Below are 20,896 nucleotides of genomic sequence, written 5' to 3'. Positions count from 1 at the left end.
AGCATGTCTAACATAAAGCCAGCTAACAAAGGAATCAATGTATTGCAAAGGCTGGAATGTATTCATTACTATGTCAAGTTCTCTGAGGAGACAGAAATCATTTAAAGAAAATCATTTAAAGAAATCATTTAAAGAAAATTTTAAAGAGGAAAAGCCCGTCACATAATTCATGTTTGCCAGCCACCTCATTTGAGTGTATGCTCCAGATTTCAGATTTTATTAAAATTCAAAGAGATAAAGTTGACAATGAGAAATATTGGCCTGTGTGTGTGTTTGTGTGTGCGTGTGTGTGTGTGTTTAAGTGGATTAAAATTTCTCCTGTGTCTTTTCTCATTTTAGGCACCATCGTGATGCATGGCTACTCGTCTGTTTCTTCATACAATGTGTCCTTTATTTCTCAGGCCCGAGTGGGCAGTGGCCAGGCTTGGCTTGGTGTGACTGTTGGGTATAAGCTGCAATGTGCGTCTGTGTTCTCATTCTAGATATAGCCCTTCTGCCGTAGCAGCTCAGCGCAAGACCCATCCTATTGGCCCTTCAACAGGCTCTTGTATACATGCAGTTTGTTCTGGGACTTTCCTAGAAACCGTAGGCTCTGAGCTCCCACCAGAGTATGGGAAATGGGGGACTATCATGTGGTCATCTGCTGCCCCCATCCCACCTCCATTCCATGCCTTCCAAGCACAGTTCCCAAAGGAGATGGCCACGTTGCCCTGTGAACCATTACTGATGGCCCTCAGACTTGGGTTCTACCTCCTGCTTGGACCCCACAGATCTCCCTCACTCCCTGGCTTTGCCTTACACTCACCTTCACGGGCTCATTCTGTGTTCACGCTTCAGTTAGGTGGCAGTGTTGGGGGTTCTCTGAGTGGCTTCCAGCCCTTTGTGCTGATGGACCCCTACCTCCCTCTCCTTGTCACAGCTGTGTCTATCTACACCAATGGAACTGTGTTTGCTGCAGACACGAACATCACATTTGTGGCTGTTACCGGTGAAACTATACCCCTGGAGTTTGCATGGTATTTTGGAGATGACCCACCAGTGAGGACAACTTCCAGAAGCATTAGAAGAAGGCTGAGCATCCCTCAGTGGTCTGTCAATATGCTCTTTAGTGCTGATACAGCCAATGGTCAGGATAAAGATCACCCCGTCACTATCACAACAGTTTTATTGGTGCTTACATTACACCCAGCCCCTAAGCACTTCTGTGTATTTAGCTTAGCCATAACATGTAAAAGAAGAGGGCCTCACCTCCCCCAGTGTACACTAAGTTCAAATCTCATCTCAGCCCTCAGTATAATCTAGACTGCATTTCCTGTAGAGAAGGGTGAGGTGATCACCTCATAGAGACATGAGAGAAAGGGAACTTGAGAAGAATTCCCTTTATCTTGGTCTTGATACTACCTCGTTATATAATGCCCATAACTTAAGTTCTCAGCTCTGTCTGTCTGCTGAAGTGATATGGAGATTCTTGTCAGCCTTGTGTTCTCATCTCACCTTGTACCCCATCCTCAGGTACCATGTGATGGTCAAGGCCACCAGCAGGATCGGCAGTGTGGTCTCTGAGTCCCACCTCATCAGGGTACAGAAGAGAATCACGGCCAATCGGCTCATGTCCACTGCCTCAGCCCTGGTAAATGCCAATGTGTCCTTTGAGTGCAGGCTCAACTTTGGCACTGACGTAGCCTACTTGTGGAACTTTGGAGATGGGACCATTGAGCTTGGCAGCAGCTCCTCCAGCCATGTCTACAGCAGGTGAGCCATGAAAGACAGGTGACAGCTGACTGCAGGGGCTCATGGGGCTGCCTTCTGAAGGACCGATGCTTAAAACCCCATAGTCAATCTTGCGGGTGATGCAGATGACAAACGTTGATGGAAACTTGCCAGGCCTGGTTGGGCCTCTGGGGGAGCTTGCAGTCCAGGGAAAGGAGGCAAATAGAGGCCTTTGTTCCCGGGAGTTCCGTCAGCAAAGAAGGTATGGGGTGCAGAGGACACGACCCACACAAGTGACTTTGTAGACTACAGAACTATACTCAGACATTTGCATGTGACCGGAAGGGGAACTTCCAGCAGGAAATTCCTAGAGGAAAAGTGGGGAGGGGGAACCAACAGAGACCCAAGACAAGGGCATCAGTGGGAGAGGCGTGCAGTAGCAGGTGGGTATGATTGGGAAAGAGAGAGGAGGTAGACAGGGGGGTAGAGGAAACTGTAAGGGCTCTGAGGACACACTGTAATGGGTCTCCGTCTGAAGGTAGAGTATGAATAATTCAACCCACTGCTTACCCAGAACAAGGCATTATAGGGATAGTTGTGTGTCACTTAATCACCAGAGGTATCTGAGAAGGCATTATTTGTTGGTTCTTTTAGTGTGCAAATGTCATAAGTGTGTTTACACAAACTTAAATGCCACAGATCTTACACTGTGCGTGATGCGATCAAGAGAGGATGTAAATATTAGATACAGAAAGCCACCGTCAGGTAATGTTGTTTTACAGGAAACATTTCTTTTTGTAAGTAGATGTACATTCTCTGAAAGCTATAGTTTATAAATATATAAACCAACCACATAGCCATTTTTATCATCTTCCATATACTGGCCATCATTGTTCGTCATGAGCTGCCTAATTCCCACAATCCTCCTATGCTACTTCTCTCCGGAGTCAGGACCTTCCATTCTGCCCAGGGGCTGGATGAAGGTGCAGGTTTGAAACCCATTCTGTTCCCTTTTAGTGCCCCAAACCCTAAGGATGGTTCAGGAAATCTGACAGCTAGAATCAGAAGATGTGCCCAAAGGCCCAGAGTTCCAGTCAGGAATGTCCATGACTAAGAAAAACTTGAGGCCCAACCTTTGAGTGGCCCTGTGATCAGCAGCAAACTGGGTCATGGCTACTAGGAGCAGTAGGCCCTCGCCTGAGTGTGATGTTGTTCGGAGCATGTAACTACCAGTTGACTGGCACAGGGTTTTATCCACACAGGATAGGCAGCTCCACCACGTAAGCAGAGAACAGCCTCCGTGGAGATCACCTTCATGACCCAGGCCTCTTCTGCCCCTGCTCTTTGGGTTCACTTGCCATGAGATAGAACAACCACAGGTCACAGATGTTTATAAAGAGGGAATGAGGACCAGTGTACCACACAACCTTGACCTCTCCATGTCTCTGCTCTTCCACCTCCTTCCAGGGAGGGAGAGTTTACAGTTGAAGTCCTTGCCTTCAATAACATCAGCTCCGCCGTCCTAAGGAAGCCGCTTTTCATCGTGCACGAGCCTTGCCAACCACCTCCGGTGAAGAACCTGGGGCCTGAGAAGGTGCAGGTAGGGCTGGCTGTTCTCGAGGAATCATCGCACTGGCCTCACTGTAGGCTGCTTCCAAACTGCTGAGCTCGCTGGGGACCGAAGGGGGCTCTGTTGAGCTTGTCCTGCTGTGCTCAGTACAATGGAGTCCCTGTGAGGGCTCTGAAGTGGGTCCCTGAGCAGGGAAAGCCTGGCGTGGGAGGGAGGCCTGGCTTCTACTGCGTGAATAAGTCTTTTATTTACCCATATGACTGACGTTCAGCGCAGCTTGCTTTGAGTAGCTTTTTTCTTACCTTTCTTTTTTGATTATATAGAATGATGGCATTTTCAGTCAAAAGGAAAATCGACACCAAAAATTAAAAGAAATGACCAATTATATGCTGTGTACTAACTACAGAGTAGGAAAAATAATCAGGCTACCTTTTATTTCTTCCACTCCTTTGAGGGCTTTGATTTCAAGCGGTTTTACTTTCAGGTCAAAGGTGTTCAGCCTGACACTTGGGAATCAAAATTCGCTGCTGAGCATTTGCCAAAATACTTTCTCTGATGGATCAGCTGCCAGCCCCGTGCTTCTCAGGTCCCAGCAGCCTCAGAGTGCAGTAGACTTCAAAGAGAGTATGAGGTTGCCCTGGGCAGGCTGTGGCCTTCAGGTGTCCATGTCCCTGGAGGCAAGACCTCTGTAGCTCTGGAGGCCAGCATTCCATGATGCCAGGCTGTTCTGTGCTGTCTGTGTGAGGGATGGACCAAAATGAGGGGTTCTAGGGAAAGACCACAGCTCACAAGGCTCTGGCTGGAATTCTTGCTCTGTGGCAAAGCTGATACTGTCCTTTGTTTGATTTTGTTTTGTTTTAAGGAATATTTTTTATTATTGTTGTCTTATTTCATTTATCTTTATTTTATTTTGAGATTGGGTATCACTATTTAGCCCAGGCTGTCCTTGAATTCGTTGTGTTACCCAGGCTATCCCAACACTCTGTTTTCCTACCTCAGCTTCTTGTATGTTGGAATTACAGGCTCACACTCCCACACATGGATCTACTGTTTGTTTGTTTTAATTTATACTTATTTTCAACTGATACATAGAAATAAATATTGTACAAATAAATGAGCTTAGTTTTTAATCTGTAAAACATTTTCATTTGAGTTTTTCTATAAGAAAGGAAAACAATATTGATGACTCTATTTTTAGTTTTTTATACTTCTCGTGTTTTCTAAAAGTATAAAGAAAAAATGGAATTGTACAAAATCCAAACAGCAGAAGATAGATGTATTTATTTTAAATGTTTTTCTATTGCTTAGAAACATTATCTTTATTATTTTAAAATTATGTGAGTGTATGGCTATGTGCACATGAGTGCAGGTGCTTGCACAGGCCAGCAGAGGGCAACAGATATCCTGGAGCTGGAGTTATATGAGGATGTGCATCGCCCAGCATTAATACTGGGAAGAAAACTTAGTTCCCCTGCAAGAACAGGAAATACTCTTAACCCCTGAGCCCTTTCTCCAGCTCCCTGCTATTGTTTTGTTATATGTAGAAAAAGAGAGAGAGAGAGAGAGAGAGAGAGAGAGTCAGTCAGAGTTTTGAATATGTGTGTTTATCACAAAATATGAATCATTGTGTTATAGTACGGCCATGGTGTCTTATTACATCATCTTGACTGATTTTTAGTGGTGGCATATACTGGATCATATGTACAAATTCTACACCATTTCTTAGCGTCCTCATTACTGAACCTTGATTGTTCCTAACTTTCTATTACTACAAATAGCATGTGGCCCTCTGTGCACACATCTTTAGCATGCAACACTCTGGTGCACACGTTCTTCTTCATGTCCTTAGTATTTCCATGTCACAGAGCTGAGGGACAGAATGCCTCCCTGGGGAAATTTGTGTCTCCCAGGTACTGCTGTGTACCCAAGCTTGTCAGCATGCAGAGCCACCTCCTACTCCAATGAAAATTGTATATAGTTTTAATGTATTTCATCATTTTGATTATAAGGTCTAAAAATTGAGAGTATTACAATTTGCCATTGCCCGCTTGCTTTGTTGCAAGTCCTAAAATGAAATCAGGTTTAGAGTAGAAACAATGAAAAGGACTAAAGAGTGAATTAAATGGTGTAGAAAACTCAAGAGGTAAATTTACCAGTTATAAGACTAATACAGTCTTTCTTTTCCTGTGTTTTAAGCATTCTGGTCTTTATATCATTTGTGTTTCCTTTGTAATAAACTATATTTTAACTAAATATTAAGATTAAATGTCCCAGTCAGTAGTGGGAGGAGGGCAGCCAATACCTCCTTTTACCTTTAAATACATTTTATTAAAACTTTTCCATAGATTTTATTTTGGTCATATTCGTCTCCGTGCCTCCCCCCCTTCTTCCAGATGCTCCTCATCTCCCTATCCACCAAACTTCATTTTCTCTCTCTCAAAAGAACTAGAAAACAACAAAAATCAAAACACATAAACAAAAAAGAAAATCAATAGCAAAAAAATATTAAAACAAAACAAAAACACACAAAAATTTGGAGACCGTTTTGCGTTAGCCAACTACTCCTGAGCATGGGGCTTGCCCTGGAGTGCGGTCCTATGAGGAGACGAAGGGGGAACTGAAACAGGAGGGTTAAATGGGGGAGGAAAATGTGGTGGATGGGTAAAAGAGGGAATATGGGGAGGGACACTAACATTATAGTTGCTGAATTCTTGAAAATGCCACTTCTCCAGAGATTTTTCTCTTTCCAATTAAATGCAACTACCTCCAGGGGGAGCCCTTGCACCTAGCATCAGCCCCAGAACAGGAGGGGTCCCTGGCTGGACAATCTCCCTCCTAAGGTTGGCTCACCTGGAATGCTTTTCCACATTCAGGGACAAATCCCAAAGTTGTGTCATGATGTTGAGGGGCAGATTATGCTAGTCCCAGGGGATGGGGAAAGGGGCATAAAGATCTTGGGAAGAAAAGCACAGCTCTAAGTACCGTAATAAATATACAAACGAATAACAGATATACAATTAAATGAAATTCCAATGTAAGCAAATCTAGTAACCTTTTCCTTTGACATTTTCCCATCAGTTTCATGCTTGAAAGGTTGTTTTTTCCTGTTATGAGGATGTAAGTATAAATACTTGTTTTTCTTGTTTTTATATTTTTAGTGTCTCCTTTTGTCTGCAAAATAAGTGCACTAATGCTATCTAAAACCCAGTTCCAGGTCTTATCCTGTAATTTCACAGACAAATGGTTGGGGGCTCACAAGTGACACTTCCCAACAGCTTGCTGTACCCTCAGGGTTGGTGACCATTCGCTGACATGACCTCTCCTGTCAATTCGCAGATATGGAGGTCTCAGCCCCTGAGACTTGCAGTGACATTTGAAGCTGCAGTCCTCTGTAACATTTCCCAAGGGCTTTCCTACACCTGGAGCGTTGTGGGTGCTGAGGCGACTGTTGTCACCCTCCCTGCTGCTGTCAACACCCACAGACAGACCATCACGCTCCCAAGCTACACCCTGGAGTGTGGGAACTACACCGCTGTGGCCAAGGTGGGCTCACTCACAGCTCCTCAAGCCCTGTCAAGCCAACTGACCCTTTCCTCATGACCCAGAGAGGGAAAGGGAGGTCTTTTCATTTATTTTGGTTTGGTTTGGTTTATTTGTTTGTTTTAAAAGTGTGGGTAAGATTTTAAGAGAGATCTTTTATTTCAGCTAGAAAAGTGGTTCAGTGGAGAACACTAGCTGTACTATGCAAGCAAGAGGAACTGAGTTCAAATACCCGACACCTAGGTAAAACAGGCAGCCATGGCAGTGTGCAGTGTGCACCTGTAACCCCAGCATTTGTGAGGGGAGACAAAGACAGATGAATCACTGTCTAGGCTGGTGCATACAAACACACACACACACACACACACACACACACACACACACACACACACACACACACCTGTTAATTTCCCCAGAGAGTATATGTTCTAATGTTGGCCAAGTAATCAATGAAAATCTACCTTTTTAAAGACACCTTACCTGTGCACCTACTTTGAATAAACCCTGTGCTGATGGAGGGATGGAAGGATATTGACGCTGCCCATTTAGGGGTTAAGAACGGAAGATGTCCACTAGAGGGCAGGGCCGTGAGAGAAGTACCTAGTGTGACCCTCAGCCAGTTCTGTGTTAGGGGCTGGAAAATGATATAGATATATATCATTATATAAATGATATAGGGTAGAAAAGGGAAGTCATCGCTTTGAGTGGCTTCATGAAGGAGGGACGTGAACAGTATTCACAGATGTAGAAACAGGACAGAGTGGCCACAGGTTAGCCTTGTGCAGTGACTAGAACCAGGAAGAAGGCTCTGGGGTCAGATTGTAGTGAAGTGGGAAGACCAGGATGAGGAAGTGCTCTTTGGGACCCAAATCTCTGCAATGTGTGTGTGGGGGGGGCATGTTTTCACTATGTGGGGTACCTAGTCCCATTGAGGATTGGTCCTAGCCCAGGTCTCAGGAAGCTCATCAGAAAGTGCCCAAACACCCAAACTTACCTTTGTATCCCTCAAAGAAACAAGTCTACAGGGCCTGTTGGCGTTGTGAACAGGGGCTCATTTTCTCACTGTTCCTTGATGATCTCATTAAGAACTAGAGGCTGACAACTGGCTGGGTGACACAGGGCCATGGTTTATGCTCTGAGAGGCACTGTGTCAGTTGCAGGTGGCAGGAAAATCCTGCTTCTAAGCAGGATGTATGGTTCTCTTTGGAAATATTGACTGAGAGGTAGCAGATTTTATTTTCATGAGAGCAGATTCCTAGAGTGATGCCTTTAGGTCACCTTGATCTTGTCATAGTCTAGAAGAAGCTCCTAGGTTACTGTGGGAACTGGCCTTTTTCAGCCCTCATGTGTTGGTGCCCTGGTAGAAACATGGGAAGGTAGAGAATGTTCCTAGGTGGTGCCTACCTAAGGCAGCTCGCCTTCTCAGACAAGCCCCATACTGGTGTGAACTTGGCTTTGCAGATGGCTAAGTACTGATGTCACTTTTAGAAGACATCACCATTATGTTGGACTCTTCATTAATAGCAGGTCAGAAGGAAAGAGGTTGAAGCCAAGAGGTCCCCTTCTGTACATGTCAGGAGACTGTGGGTCTGGGATTCTAGCCAAGGAGATGGGTAAAATGCTTGAACGAATAAGCCCAGGCTCTCATATAGCTGCTAGAAGGGTGAGGGTTCATGACTGGGGCCAGTACCCATCCCCTATTCACTATCTGTTGGCACATCTGCTCATTAGCTATATCTGACTCTCTAGTAGGTGCCCTGTCTGTGTCTTGGATTTGGCGACCCTCTGATGAAGCATTTTTCTGCCTGCTCTCATCGGTTTGTGATACTCGGGTGTCAGACCTCAGGTTCCTGCCCCTGACACCGTTGCCCCTTCCACAGCAGCTCCACATTGAGCTACTGGCCTTCGCAGACATGACAGCTGCTCAGAACTTGCTCACCCCTGCAATGTGTAGCAAGAACAGGCTGGGGTTTAAGAACAGGCTCGGGTGTATGAGGATGCTTCAGCTGCACGTTGGTTACTTTTCTCATTGTGGCAAGATGCCAGACAAAGGCGACTTAAGGCAGGGTCGATTTGGGCTCTTGATGCAAGGGTACATACAGTTCATCACAGTGGGGAGGTATATGACATGAGTGTGAGGCGGCCGGTCACATTATATCCTCACTGGGGAAGCAGAGACAGTGTAATGCTCACTTTGCTCTCTCCTTGGCACTCTTCCTGGATCACAATCTATGCCCTGCCTACACTCAGGGTGGTCTTCTCTCCCCAGTTCACCCGTTCTGGAAACACCCACAGGAACACACTCCAGAGTGTTTCTGTGATGACTCTAAATCCAGTTCAGTTGATGATGAAGACTAATCCTCATGGCCGTATCATCCATCCATCATCTCTAGTCCTGCTCAGGGGAGTGGCCAGCAGGCAGCTCAAGTGACCGTGGGAAGACAATCCAGAGTGGAGGCTGAAACCCAGAGAAAGGCACAGCAATATTTGGATGTATATTTTTTCCAAAGAACATTAAGATTTTTAAAGAATACTTTGAATACCTACCTTCCTTGCAACATGTTTTAGTAATTCTAAGCTTAAAATATTCTTCTTGCATTTAAATTATATTTCTCAGAGACCATTGTGTTTTACCCCCACCTCCTTGACTGTCTCCTGAAATGCACAGAAGGGGAACCTGTTGGCTTCACTGCCAACCCCTTTCCTTCCTAACAGATGGAGAAAGGTAAAGGGAGCCAGCAATGCCAAGACCATGGAGAAATTTACTGTTGCAGTAGAGGTTTGAAAACTGCAGACATTGGAATGCACAGAGAGCATGGGTATTTGAGTTATCACAAAGTTTACACACTTTGTCTTACTTTGCTTTCTAGTGCCATGATAAACACCAAAATCAAAAATAAGTTGGGGAGGAAAGGGGTTTATTTGGCTCACATATCCTGAATCACAGACCACTGAGGGAAGTCAAGGCAGGAACTCAAAGCAGAAACCTGGGGCAGACACTGAAAGAGAGACCATGGAGAAATACTGCTCACTTTTCCTGGTTCATTCAGTTTGCTCTCTTATACACCCCAGGACCACCTGTCTAGGGATGGTGCCACCCACAGTGGCCTGGGCCCTTGCACATCCATCACCACTCAAGAAACTGCTTCACAGGCTTGCCTGTGGGAAAATCTCAATTTTCTCAATTGAGATTTCCTCTTCTCCAATGACTCTAGCTTGTGTCAAGTTGGCATAAATACTGACCAACACACACCTAGATAACTGTACACTGAGGCAGACTTAGATATTAAAAAAATCCACGTTCTTCCCTCCAGCCATAACCTCAGATGAACACTGTAGTTAGAGCTGAGGGCCAGTGCCGCATGTATAGGTCCAGAAAGCATCTGCTTTGCTCTCATGTGATACCCCCTTGTCTGTGGTCTCTCAGGTTCAGATCAAGGGAAGCATAGTATATAGCAACTACTGTGTTGGTGTGGAGGTTCGAGCCAGGGCTCCTGTCAGCGTGATCTCTGAAGGCACACACATCTTCATCCCCAGGTCCACCACAACCTCCATCATTCTCAGAGGGTTCCAGTCCTATGACCCTGACAGCCCAGGGGCCGCTCTCAGGTAAGAACACAGAGCTGTGGAGGCTCTCAGGTTCCTACTTCTTCAAACTCTGGCTCAGGAATATTAGGAGAGTTAGTCTGGGAATTCTGCCAACATAGTTTGAGACATTTATGTGTAGCAGCTTTCTTTAGTTGAAATGCTTTAGTCATTAGCCAATATAGGAAAGTGTGAGTAACTTGTTTAAGGTGATGCTTAGAATGCGACATTGGAATGCACGTTGTAAATGCTCCCCTTTCACTGGGCCTCCTTAGTCAGATGCCCTTGTGTGGGGGAGGCAGAGTGCTGCCTGTAGAGTAGTGTGGCTCTGCTCTGCAGTCCCGGGCTCTGGCCCAGGCAGCCCAACCAGCAGGCCTTTCCCAGTCTTCTGAGGTGGTCCTCTTCCTTCCGGCATTCACCCTCCACTCAAGCAACCCTCCCATAGCCTCAGACTCACGTCCTCCACCAATCTGCTCTGTGCTGTGCATGGCCACCACCTGTGTGCCCCTTTCCTGTGCCTCAAATCACCCAACCACAAACTCCACCTCTTCCCACTGTCCTTCCCCACCTCCGTCTTGGAAACAATTCTTTTTTTTTTTTAAGTTAAAAGTAATTTTTATACAATATATTCTGATCATGGTTTCCCCTCCCTCGTATTATCCCAAATCCTTCCCCCTCCCCACACATCCAAATCCATGCCCCTGCCCCTGTCTCTCAAACAGGTAAATAAACCAGAACAAAAAAAATAAGAAAGAAAAAACACAAGAAGCCTATCTACACACTAACACACACACAAATAAAACCCATGAAAACACAAAATCAGAAGCCATAACATACAAGCAAAAGCTCAGTTAGGTTTAAAAAAAAACCATCCAACCTCCCAAAATACCACTGAATTCATTATGTTTTGCCCATCTACTGCTGCCCTTAAGTGTGGTTGTGTACACAGTGAGACTCCATGGGAGGAAACTGAATGTTCCCTTTTGAGCATTTGTCCATTGGAGATAACTTCTTGTTTGGGATGGGGGTTCATGTCCACTTCCCTCTCTTAGTGCTGGGACCCCAAGGAAACATTTCTTCCAGTCACTCAGACCAAAACTTTCCTCAGAGTCTTTAGCGTCTTTTTCTCTCACACTTTGTGTCTCCTCCGTCAGGAAATCTCATTAGGTCTCCCATAGGAACCAGCGCCCCGCCCCCACTTCCCTTGCATTGCCTGGGTGGAGCCACCAGGGCCTCAGCTTATGTCCATCCTCAACTGCAGCCAATCCTCCAAGACAGGATGGAGCTTCCTAGAAAAGGTTAGAAGCCCTTACTTCCCTGCTCTGACCTTCATCACCCCCCTTTAACTCAGAGGGGAAGCCACTGTCCTGTCTGCCACGAATCCTGTCTTAACATTTACTCCCCACTCAGTGGCTGCTGTTCATGGCCCTGCTTCATTGAGTTTAAGTTCAGAGCAGCAGGACCCTCACTGGATATATCCCCGTGCCCGATAGACAGCAGAGAGGTCCCTAAGTTGTTGTAACCCCTGCTGTGATCCTGTGTGGTTGCTTCGTTAGTGCATCGGAGGCGAGAGGTGCCCTCCCCCATTCCAGCTGTGTACATGCTGTAGACACAGCTCTCAGCTACCAGTTCTTCACCCTCAAGCCAGACAGACCAAGGCCGTGTCTCCATCATCTTCACACCGTCAACTATTAGGACTCATCATAGTGTCTGAAAATGAGAGCTCTGTGCCTCCTGCTAATGTGCTTCTGGGCAGTAAGGAATTTTTTCAGGGGAATCATGGGACAGTTTCTCTGTGCAGCTTGAGACTGGACATGGAGTTCTGTTTTGCCCCAGGAATGCCTCTTCCCAGCGGAGGTTAAGAGGCTGCTGCAGTACCGCCTCAGAATACAGTACCTGCAGGCTAAACACGGAAATGGACTTTCAAGACTCAACAGCAGTTCAGGTTTAAGAGACACTTATGGAAGCAGGTTGCCATGGTGAGGCTGGCCCAGCTTGCCAGTGCATTTCCATACTGTTTCCTGCCTGCCACATTCCTGTTTAAACGTGTCTCCCTCTGTGGATTAAGATCTGCTCAAAGCTGGGGTGATGCCGTCTCCACTGCACGCTGATGGTGCAACCATCTTTGTCTTGTGGCTCAAGCAATTATCATGTTACAGAGAGATGGTGAGATGGAAAGAGAATCAGCTCGAGGTTCCTGCTGGCCCCACTTTTCACCAGCTCTGAGTGAAACAGGGCAGCTCCCAAAGGCCTCTACCAAGGCGTTTCCTTCCTAAATGTGGGATAGTGTGATCTTCCTGTCTTTCCTCCGTGTGGCGTTGTCTCAAAGACGAGATGCAACGCTGGCAGAGTCAGCGTGAGGGAGTCCTTCTAGGAACTGCAGGGCTGTGTTACTTATGAGCAGGAGTGGACAGTGGTTCCAGGGTCGGGGTGCAAGACACAAGGCAGCCGGAAGCAGAACTCTAGGTGGAGTACGGTGGTCTTTGTGCCAGGGAGTGGGAGAGACAGGCCCAGCTCCTGTCACTGATGTCAAGGAGTGAGGCATATCATTTCTTCCCAGCCACATGTGCCTTTAACACACAGTGATGCTGACCACGCCCCTCCAATGGCTTCTTCAACAGGTATCACTGGACCTGCACTGCAGCCAGCTCACCAAGGTCCTGCTTTGAGGACTCTACTCCATACCAAGTGGACACTCAGGCTCCTGCCATTTCCTTCCCAGCAAAATGGCTCAGTGAATGCTGTGACCAGTTTCTTGTGACACTGACAGTCTCCAGCAATGGACAGAACTCTTCTCAGGCTGTGATATTCCTGTCCACCCATCCTGACCCAGACTTCAGGTACCCTTGCCCTGGTCATATGTAGCTGAGCACTCCGGCTGGTGGCGGCGGCTTGAAAGGAGTCTGTGTCCATGGAGACCAGTGTAAAGTTAGGCCATGTGGGGACCACACCACTAAGGAAGAAGATGGTGGCCAGGGAGGGGGTAGTGTCTTGGATAGCTCTGCTGTCCCTTGGGCTAACAGTGACACATCAGTGACTCTAGATGATGGTGCCAGTGAGCCTGTCCTGTTGCAGCACCCATCCCCAAGATGGAAGACCAGTGCTTGAGGATGATGTTAGAGGGTGCTGAGGGAGTCTGATTTCCAGACTTGGGAGTCTTCTGGGGATTGCAGGATTGAAGGGATGCAAGTGTAGGTCCAGTTGTGACATCTTGGAGCATGAGGGATTACAAAGAGACGCTAAGAACCCATAAGCTCTTCATCACCAAGGCTACCAAAGTACTCATGTGTACAGCCCCAGAGACCAAAAGCAAGTACCAGGACTTGAGTTAAGCAGCCAGGATATGCAAGAACAGGATATGCAAGGATATGCAAGCCTCTGGTTTCCCCCCTTCAAGGTCTAGGTTTTATGGGACTGAACAGGGGCTGAATTCCAGGGGAACCAACTTTGGGGATAGCACACGATTTACACATTCCTGAGACTAGCACACCCGAACACTTGTGAATAGTTTATTTCTGGGATTTTTCCATTTAATGTTTCAGATGTTGGTTGACTGCAAGTAACTGAAACTATGGACAACAGCTACTGCATACATGTACACACACACACACACACACACACACACAGAGAGAGAGAGAGAGAGAGAGAGAGAGAGAGAGAGAGAGAGAGAGAGAGAGAGAGAAACATGTGACAGACTGATTCCCTTTGAGGAAGCAGCAGACCTGCCCTGCCCTGGTCCTTCTTGCCTCCTCCACTTGGTGTTACATAGTAAAGCCATGGCTTGGGATGTGTCATGAATCCTGCATACCACTTAGAAAGTCTCCTCTGTACTCAGCCTTTTAAAGAGTCCTCACATCCTATAGGAAAGGAATCCACATGACAAGGTCCAACATAGTCTCTCACACCACCTGATGTTGTCCCAAAGAGCCAGAGTTCATGAAATGCTCTTTGGGGCTCAGCGCTGGGCCAGCAAAGAGCCTGGAGAGATTGCCAGGGTGTAGCTATAATGACTTAGAAATGTGTGTATGAAATGTGAGACTGGGTAAGGTATGGTCCCTGTGGGCATTGTAGGGCATGGGGCAGCTCATGACCCAACAGCCCTGCCCAAGTGAGAGGCAAAGCTGAGCCAGATGGCTGTGGCAAAGGCAGGTGTCTTGGAAAGGCCCAGGTGTAAGTGGTTTGTAGCTGGAATCAAGCATGTGGTGAAAAGGTAAAGAGATAACTCAGGTATTGACTTCTGCGTTTGGACAGCATGGCCAGAGCTGAGGCTGAGTGACAGAGAGGATAAAGCCCAAAACTATTTGACATGGAGGAAGTCTCACAGCTTCCCTGAACTTGGGGAGGTGTGGATGTGCTCATCTGGTGTATTAGGTCAAACCATGCTGTGTTAAGTCTGGAAGCTGGTCACATAGTCTGTGCTCCCCTACACAGGCTCTGATGATACATTCAGTTTTCATAATACAGGGCCAAGACAGATGGTCCAAACATGGCCATCCCAAATGAATGCAGCCTAAGGGTGCACATGGTATTTTCCTACAACGTCAAAGTGATTGCCTGTTCCAGATTCGTCCACATCTCATGGGTCAATTTTAGAGACATCCGTGTAAACTGGAATGAAGAACTGTCTCTCAGAGCTGTGTGTGAAGACTGTGGAGATGTAGCCAACCTCACTTATTCCTGGGATCTCTTCCTAGTCAATGCAACAGAAAAGAATACAGTGGAAGGTAACATGGTTACTCTTTTTCTGAGGAATGAAAATGCTCAGGGTTGTTCTGTGGTTGATGAACCATTGCATCTAACCTACCCAGGCCTGGGACTTCATCCCACTTCAGCCCTCCAGACACCTAGTGACGGTCTAAAAATGGTTTCTCACATATGTGCTCTAAGAAGGCTGGGCCCAGACTCACTTGGATTGTTTTATTGATTGAGAATCACAGGAAGCCATTGCAAAGGATCTGTGATGAAACTCACAAGCCAGAGAACTGTGGCCCTTGGAACTGTGACGTTTGTATTGGGTCTGTGCTCCACTTTCCTGACATGCAACTCCTAAAATCTTTGGCCTCTTCTGTGCGATACTGCTTTTATATGCTAATGAGCTGACAGATGGCTAGGAGCTCCTGAGTATCTTTGAGATGAGGCTTGACCATCCCAAACATTGGGGCAGGATGTGTAATCCACCATGTCTGTGTAACAAAGCTTCCAGTGGAGCTCTGTAAGGATCACTGATGGAGGGTGGAGTTCCAGAAAGGGGTGGCAGCTCGGGCCTCTGCTCACACACCTCACCCTGTGAACCTCTTAGCCTGTATCCACGGTAACGTCATTTACAGTTGGTCTGTGAATGTGTTTCCCTGAACTATGTGAGCTTCTGTAAGAGGGGATGATGGGAACTCCTGTTTAGATTCAAAGGACCATAAAACCGGGTGGACATTCATAGGTGGGATAGATGGAGAACCAAGCTCTCGGGCTGTGTCATCTGATGCAGTGCCCAGGCAGACAGCGTGAGGACTGAATTGGAGGACACCAGCTGATGATGCTCAGAATGGCTTGCCGCTAGTGGGGAGACATTTCCATATCGTTTGGGCATCTAAGAAGCCATCTGTGCGGTGAGACTGGATGAGCTGAGTCTGAGCCCATCTTCCCTGCACACTCCCTCCTGACCTGCCTCTCTGGGACAGATGCCCAGCAGGAGCTGGTTCTAGCTTTCAGTCTATACCTCCAAATTGCTTAGGTGAATGATGGTGATCCAACGTGTCACTCTAAATGGGAAGCTGAGGCACACTGAACATGGGAACAGAGTTTATTTAAGTCCCAGTGAAGGTGACTACAGGGAGAAAACAGGAACTGTCGTTACTCAGAGTAAGTGCTCCTGAAACGACACCAGAGGGTCTCTGGTGCTTACACCCTAGGGCAGGCGTTACATATCAAACTGGTTGTTAGAATTGCATTGGTCAGTAGCAAGAGCACAGGATGTGGACCAGCAGTGATGTGAGGCATTCCAGAAGTAAGGGAGGGGCTTCACTATGATATGTGTTGTTTCCTCCATGTTAGGATGGCTGAAGAAATCCACAGGCTGATCGGGATGACCTGGGGGTCTGTGTTCTCAGGCCTCACATTTGCCTGGGCTGAAGAATGTTGTGAACTTGTCCTTATCCCCATGTTCATCCTTTCTCATACTGTTTCACAGAGTAGTGGGATGCTGAGGAGTGAGGCTGAGTTTCAACAGGTAGTGACCCAGAAGAGCTGGGTTTCTATGCTGGACATCCAGCACTGCTCAGCCCCCACTGGCTGGCTGCCATGTTTTCTTTAGTCCATCTAAGGCTCTTAGAAAACCTTTTAAAGCAGAGCGTGGAGTACAGCTGCCCCCCAACACTCACACACACTCACACACAATGGGGACATCTAGTGGGATTGTGTCCCACATTGCAGGAGAGGGGCCTCTGAATTCTTTAAGACAAACTAGACCTCCCTGAATCAAAGCCCAGAGTGTAAGTGAGGACCTGTGGCAGCGACGCTGACAATAGTTAGGCTACAACAAGGCCAGTGCTGCCTGAGGGTAATGTGTTGGCAGAGAACTCTGAATAGGGTTCCCATCATCCTCGCTTACAGTAGTTCAGGGAACACAGGGAAACAAATCACTAGTTCACTGTAAAGGACACCACAGAGGACAGAGGTGGAGAGGTCTGTCCTGGTCAAAAACAAAAGCTGCCTTTTAAGTGAGTTATTTCTGTCTGTGAATTTTTGTTGTTTTTGATCCTTTATCATAATTCCTAGAGATGCTTTTTAGAATTGTTTATTGAATCCTCAATCCTCAGTGAATCCCCTCAAGGGAGGGGAATGATGATTGGGAGAAATTCCTTCCAGAATACAGAGTCATTCACACAGTGGGCTCGCAGAACCTGGTAGGGTGACCCTCTAGTCTGAATGTAGACAGGAGAGAGAAAGTTCCAGGGAAGGAATTGGGAGTTCCTTTTCCTACTTGCTCATATTTAGGTTATATATTGGCTCTCACAGCACCAGTCCAGAATCGTGTGCCAGGGCCTTGCTCTAAGCATCAGGTTTCCATGTTAGGCTCATTTAAAGTAGCGTAGTGTTTCCCGGGAAGATGTGAACAAGTGTTCCTTCACCCCAGCTAGGGCACCAAGATACACCACTGATAAGTCTGTTCAAGTCAGGGGCATCATTGAAAGGCTAGTGACAGGCGTGTAGGTGACTTAAAAACAGGTATGCCACCCAAAAGACCACCCCAGCATGGGTGATGACTCATGAACGCTGCCACACTGCAATCCCACCCTACACACTCTAGTGCCCACCCCCAGATCACCTGCAGTTTGGAGAAATGGCTGGAATCCCAGGTGAGAATCCTGGGGCCCTCTTCCTGCTTCTACTAGGGAGCTTTGGCAGCCAAGTCCTCACTGTCTCTGTGCTGTTCAGCTTCTTGTGTTTCCATGACTACGGAGGTTACTGCAGCAACCTCAGGCCCATGAGGGCAATGGTCACCCCAAGCTCACAGAAAATATCTTTACCCACCAACCTATATGTGTTTTTATTTTTAATGTGTGTGTGTGTGTGTGTGTGTGTGTGTATGTGTGTGTGTGTGTGTGTGTGTGTGTGTGTGTGTGTGTGTGTGTGTGTGTTGGATGGGGATGTCATAGTGCATATGTAGAAGTTAGCCACTATTACAAAACTTCTGGTTATGAGATTAAGGTCACCAAGCTTCTGCAGCAAGCACTTTTACCATACCAGCTGAGCCATCCTGCACTGGCCCCATAGCCTGCATATTTAAAAACAAACAAACCATATATTATATTTTCAGTGCAGAATTTTAACCCTGTCACACCTGTGTTTAAGTTCCCTTCTGTAGCACCGTGGGGCTGCTGGGCGCTTCAGCATTTGGGGCCATTGTGAAGTTGTCTAAGCCAGACCTGCAGTCAAGCCCCAGAGGATCAGAGACACTACACTCATCAGAGCGGTCACCTATGCCCCTGAGCTGGTCAGCTCTTCACAACCTGGGAAGCATTTCCACTGAGTCCATGGCAGGTGGCCACCACATTCCTGCTGGGGGTCCCATGGCAGGCTCAGGGGAGCCTATGGAGGATTACGGCTCACTGAGTCCAGCACCAGGTTCCCTGGAGGAGGAAGCTTTTATGATGAGCACCCCAGAGGGAAGCTGGTCCCCTTCCAGCTCCTCCCCTGCCTTTGATGGTAAGTACCACCATCTCTACACATTGTCCCTTGTAACTAGACACCTGGGAAGCCGTGAATGGAATGGGACAGTCACTCCCACTTTTGTCCTGAGTCTAAGAGTACTATGTTCATACTCAATGCAGAGCCCAGTTTCAATCTCAGGGTAATAAAATAGTATTTTGTTTTTGTTATTTTGAGACAGGTTCTAATGTAGCCCAGGCCTTCAATTCCTTATGTAGCTAAGGCTTGAATCCCTGATCCTCCTGTCTTCAATGTTCAAGCACTGGCATTATTGGCATGTGCCACTGTAGCCCAGCTTAGAGATAGTTTATTCTTGACCCAAATATGAGTGACAGTGGTCCAGGAACACAAAGATTATACCCTTAAAGATGTGTTCCACAGTGAAAGTGGTTACATGATATTTGATTAGTTGTTATTGTTATACAAAAAAGAAAGTTGTATCAAATACATTGGCAGGGAGAGGGAACCACAGTCAGGTAGGGGAAAAATCATATGGGTATTGGACTGACAGCATTTTTAGCTATGGATTGGTAGCAAATAGTCCTCTGCTGAGAATACATTTTAAAGGTTTTACTAATAGTCAAAACGATGTTCAGTCAGACATGGGAGTGAATAATGAATGAGGATTTTAAGGGGACTAAAACATGGTTTGGATAGTTTGGCTCTGATCTGCAAAATTCTAACTCTTGCGTAATCATGAAGTTCTACTCCTCTGGCCTTACAGGATCTTGGGGGTGGGGGATGGACTTTAGTCTATAGCATTCAGCACTCACTAATGGTGTCTTCAAATGACATGTAATTTTTTCCTCTTGTATAGATTTTGAAGCCTATTATAGTGACATCCAAGAAGACGTGCCATCCCTAGGAAGACAGCCAGGTGACCACTTTTATGATTGTCCCCATGTAGAAGGGCCCTGCACCCAGGCTCACTAGGCACCAGCCCTCCTGGATGCTCCATGTTTGTCCTTCCATCAGGGCTACCTAAAACTCCCCCAGGGAGTTTTCAAACCGAGACTTCGAGCTCCTCTTCATGGCACAGACCTCTCTCCTGGCTCACTTACTGCCGCACATCTTGAACCCTCTGCTCCCACACTCCCCGTGGTCTCAGGCCCAACAGTAGGTGATCCAGACCCGAGGTGCCTTGCATGGTGGGTCTCCCTGACTGCCATCTCCACCCTGCCTCCTTGCTCATCACCCTCCTTGCAGGTTCCCTCTCCCTTCCCGCTTTGAATTCACCCTCAGCACTGTGATGGCCCCCATCAGTTCACTGTTTCCACCCCTACCTCTTCTAAGCAGGTGGCTTCTGGGCCAACGATGCCCTTCTGTGTCTATCTCGTATACACTTGACATCCTCACAAAAACTTCACGACTAGCTTATTCTCGTGTCCCCAGAACCATCTTGATGCCCAGTGCATCAGTGAACACAGGATGATCAATGTGTCATGTAAAGAGGTGTATGATCAGTAGGTGGTCCATGTTTCTGAAGAACAGACAGACAAGGAGCAAGCACTGACTCTACCTGTCCAGTGAACAGATGGATAATTGGAGCATGTTCTATCTGCCAAATGAATGGGCAGGTGATTAATTTGTTGACAGAACAGGCAGACGATGACTGGTTGACTTATTTTTAGAGTGATTGAATGGTTAGGTTAATACGTTGGTCCTCTGATTCACTGCCTCTGACTTAGAGTTTCTTCAGCCCCTCTTGTCCCTCCTGTGTGCCATACTTCTTTGTATGAGGTGCTCTTCATAGGCGGTCATAGGAGGAAGCAGAAGAGAAACCTGGAAAAACAAAGTGTGTTATGGCCACAGGTCCTAGGGCAGACATGTGGCCCACCACCCAGGGCCTTGTGGGAAAGCCTTATGAGACCCAGCTTCACCAGGGTTTCAAAGAGAGGAACAAGACAGGCAATGTGTGTTTCAGGATCTGGCAATCTGAGTAATTCCAGTGGGCTGTGGACAATGGGAGTGATGCCTGGTACAGCACTGGTACCTAGTAACGTGGCACCTGACTCTGGGATGAGTAAGCAGAGGACAGTTGCCCAGAATGTACAGTGGAACAGAGGGGGCCTGGCTGTGGATTGGGTAGACCCACTCCTGACTAAGCCTCGATATGACTAGGGATTGGCTAGATCAGAACAGGTGACATCTTTCTAGCCAGAAAGGCAGGTTTTGCTGCTGTTTGGTTTATTTGTAGGATATGGAGACACAACTACATTAGTTACTGGTTTTGCCTCATGGTTTCACAGGGTTTGGGTTACAGTCACTCGGCCCCATGCCCCTGGG

General features: G+C 46.9%; 1 protein-coding gene across 1 annotated transcript in view; it reads left to right on the top strand.

The window, feature by feature from the left end:
- Window positions 1–20,896, top strand: part of Pkd1l1 (polycystin 1 like 1, transient receptor potential channel interacting) — a 121,791-nt gene that overhangs the window by 24,295 nt on the left and 76,600 nt on the right. Inside the window, exons 5-14 of the mRNA XM_052736021.1 lie at window positions 340–459; window positions 920–1,088; window positions 1,513–1,752; window positions 3,178–3,310; window positions 6,617–6,823; window positions 10,248–10,429; window positions 13,027–13,245; window positions 14,969–15,129; window positions 18,254–18,607; window positions 19,428–19,487. Of these exons, the coding sequence (XP_052591981.1) occupies window positions 340–459; window positions 920–1,088; window positions 1,513–1,752; window positions 3,178–3,310; window positions 6,617–6,823; window positions 10,248–10,429; window positions 13,027–13,245; window positions 14,969–15,129; window positions 18,254–18,607; window positions 19,428–19,487 (1,845 nt within the window). The remainder of the gene's footprint in view (window positions 1–339; window positions 460–919; window positions 1,089–1,512; window positions 1,753–3,177; window positions 3,311–6,616; window positions 6,824–10,247; window positions 10,430–13,026; window positions 13,246–14,968; window positions 15,130–18,253; window positions 18,608–19,427; window positions 19,488–20,896) is intronic.

Source organism: Peromyscus californicus, unplaced genomic scaffold (assembly GCF_007827085.1).
Source record: "Peromyscus californicus insignis strain IS unplaced genomic scaffold, ASM782708v3 Scaffold_13__1_contigs__length_99412109, whole genome shotgun sequence".
Classification (NCBI taxonomy): domain Eukaryota; kingdom Metazoa; phylum Chordata; class Mammalia; order Rodentia; family Cricetidae; genus Peromyscus; species Peromyscus californicus.
The sequence above is the reverse complement of the archived record's forward strand: the minus strand, read 5'-3'. Positions and strand labels throughout refer to the sequence as shown.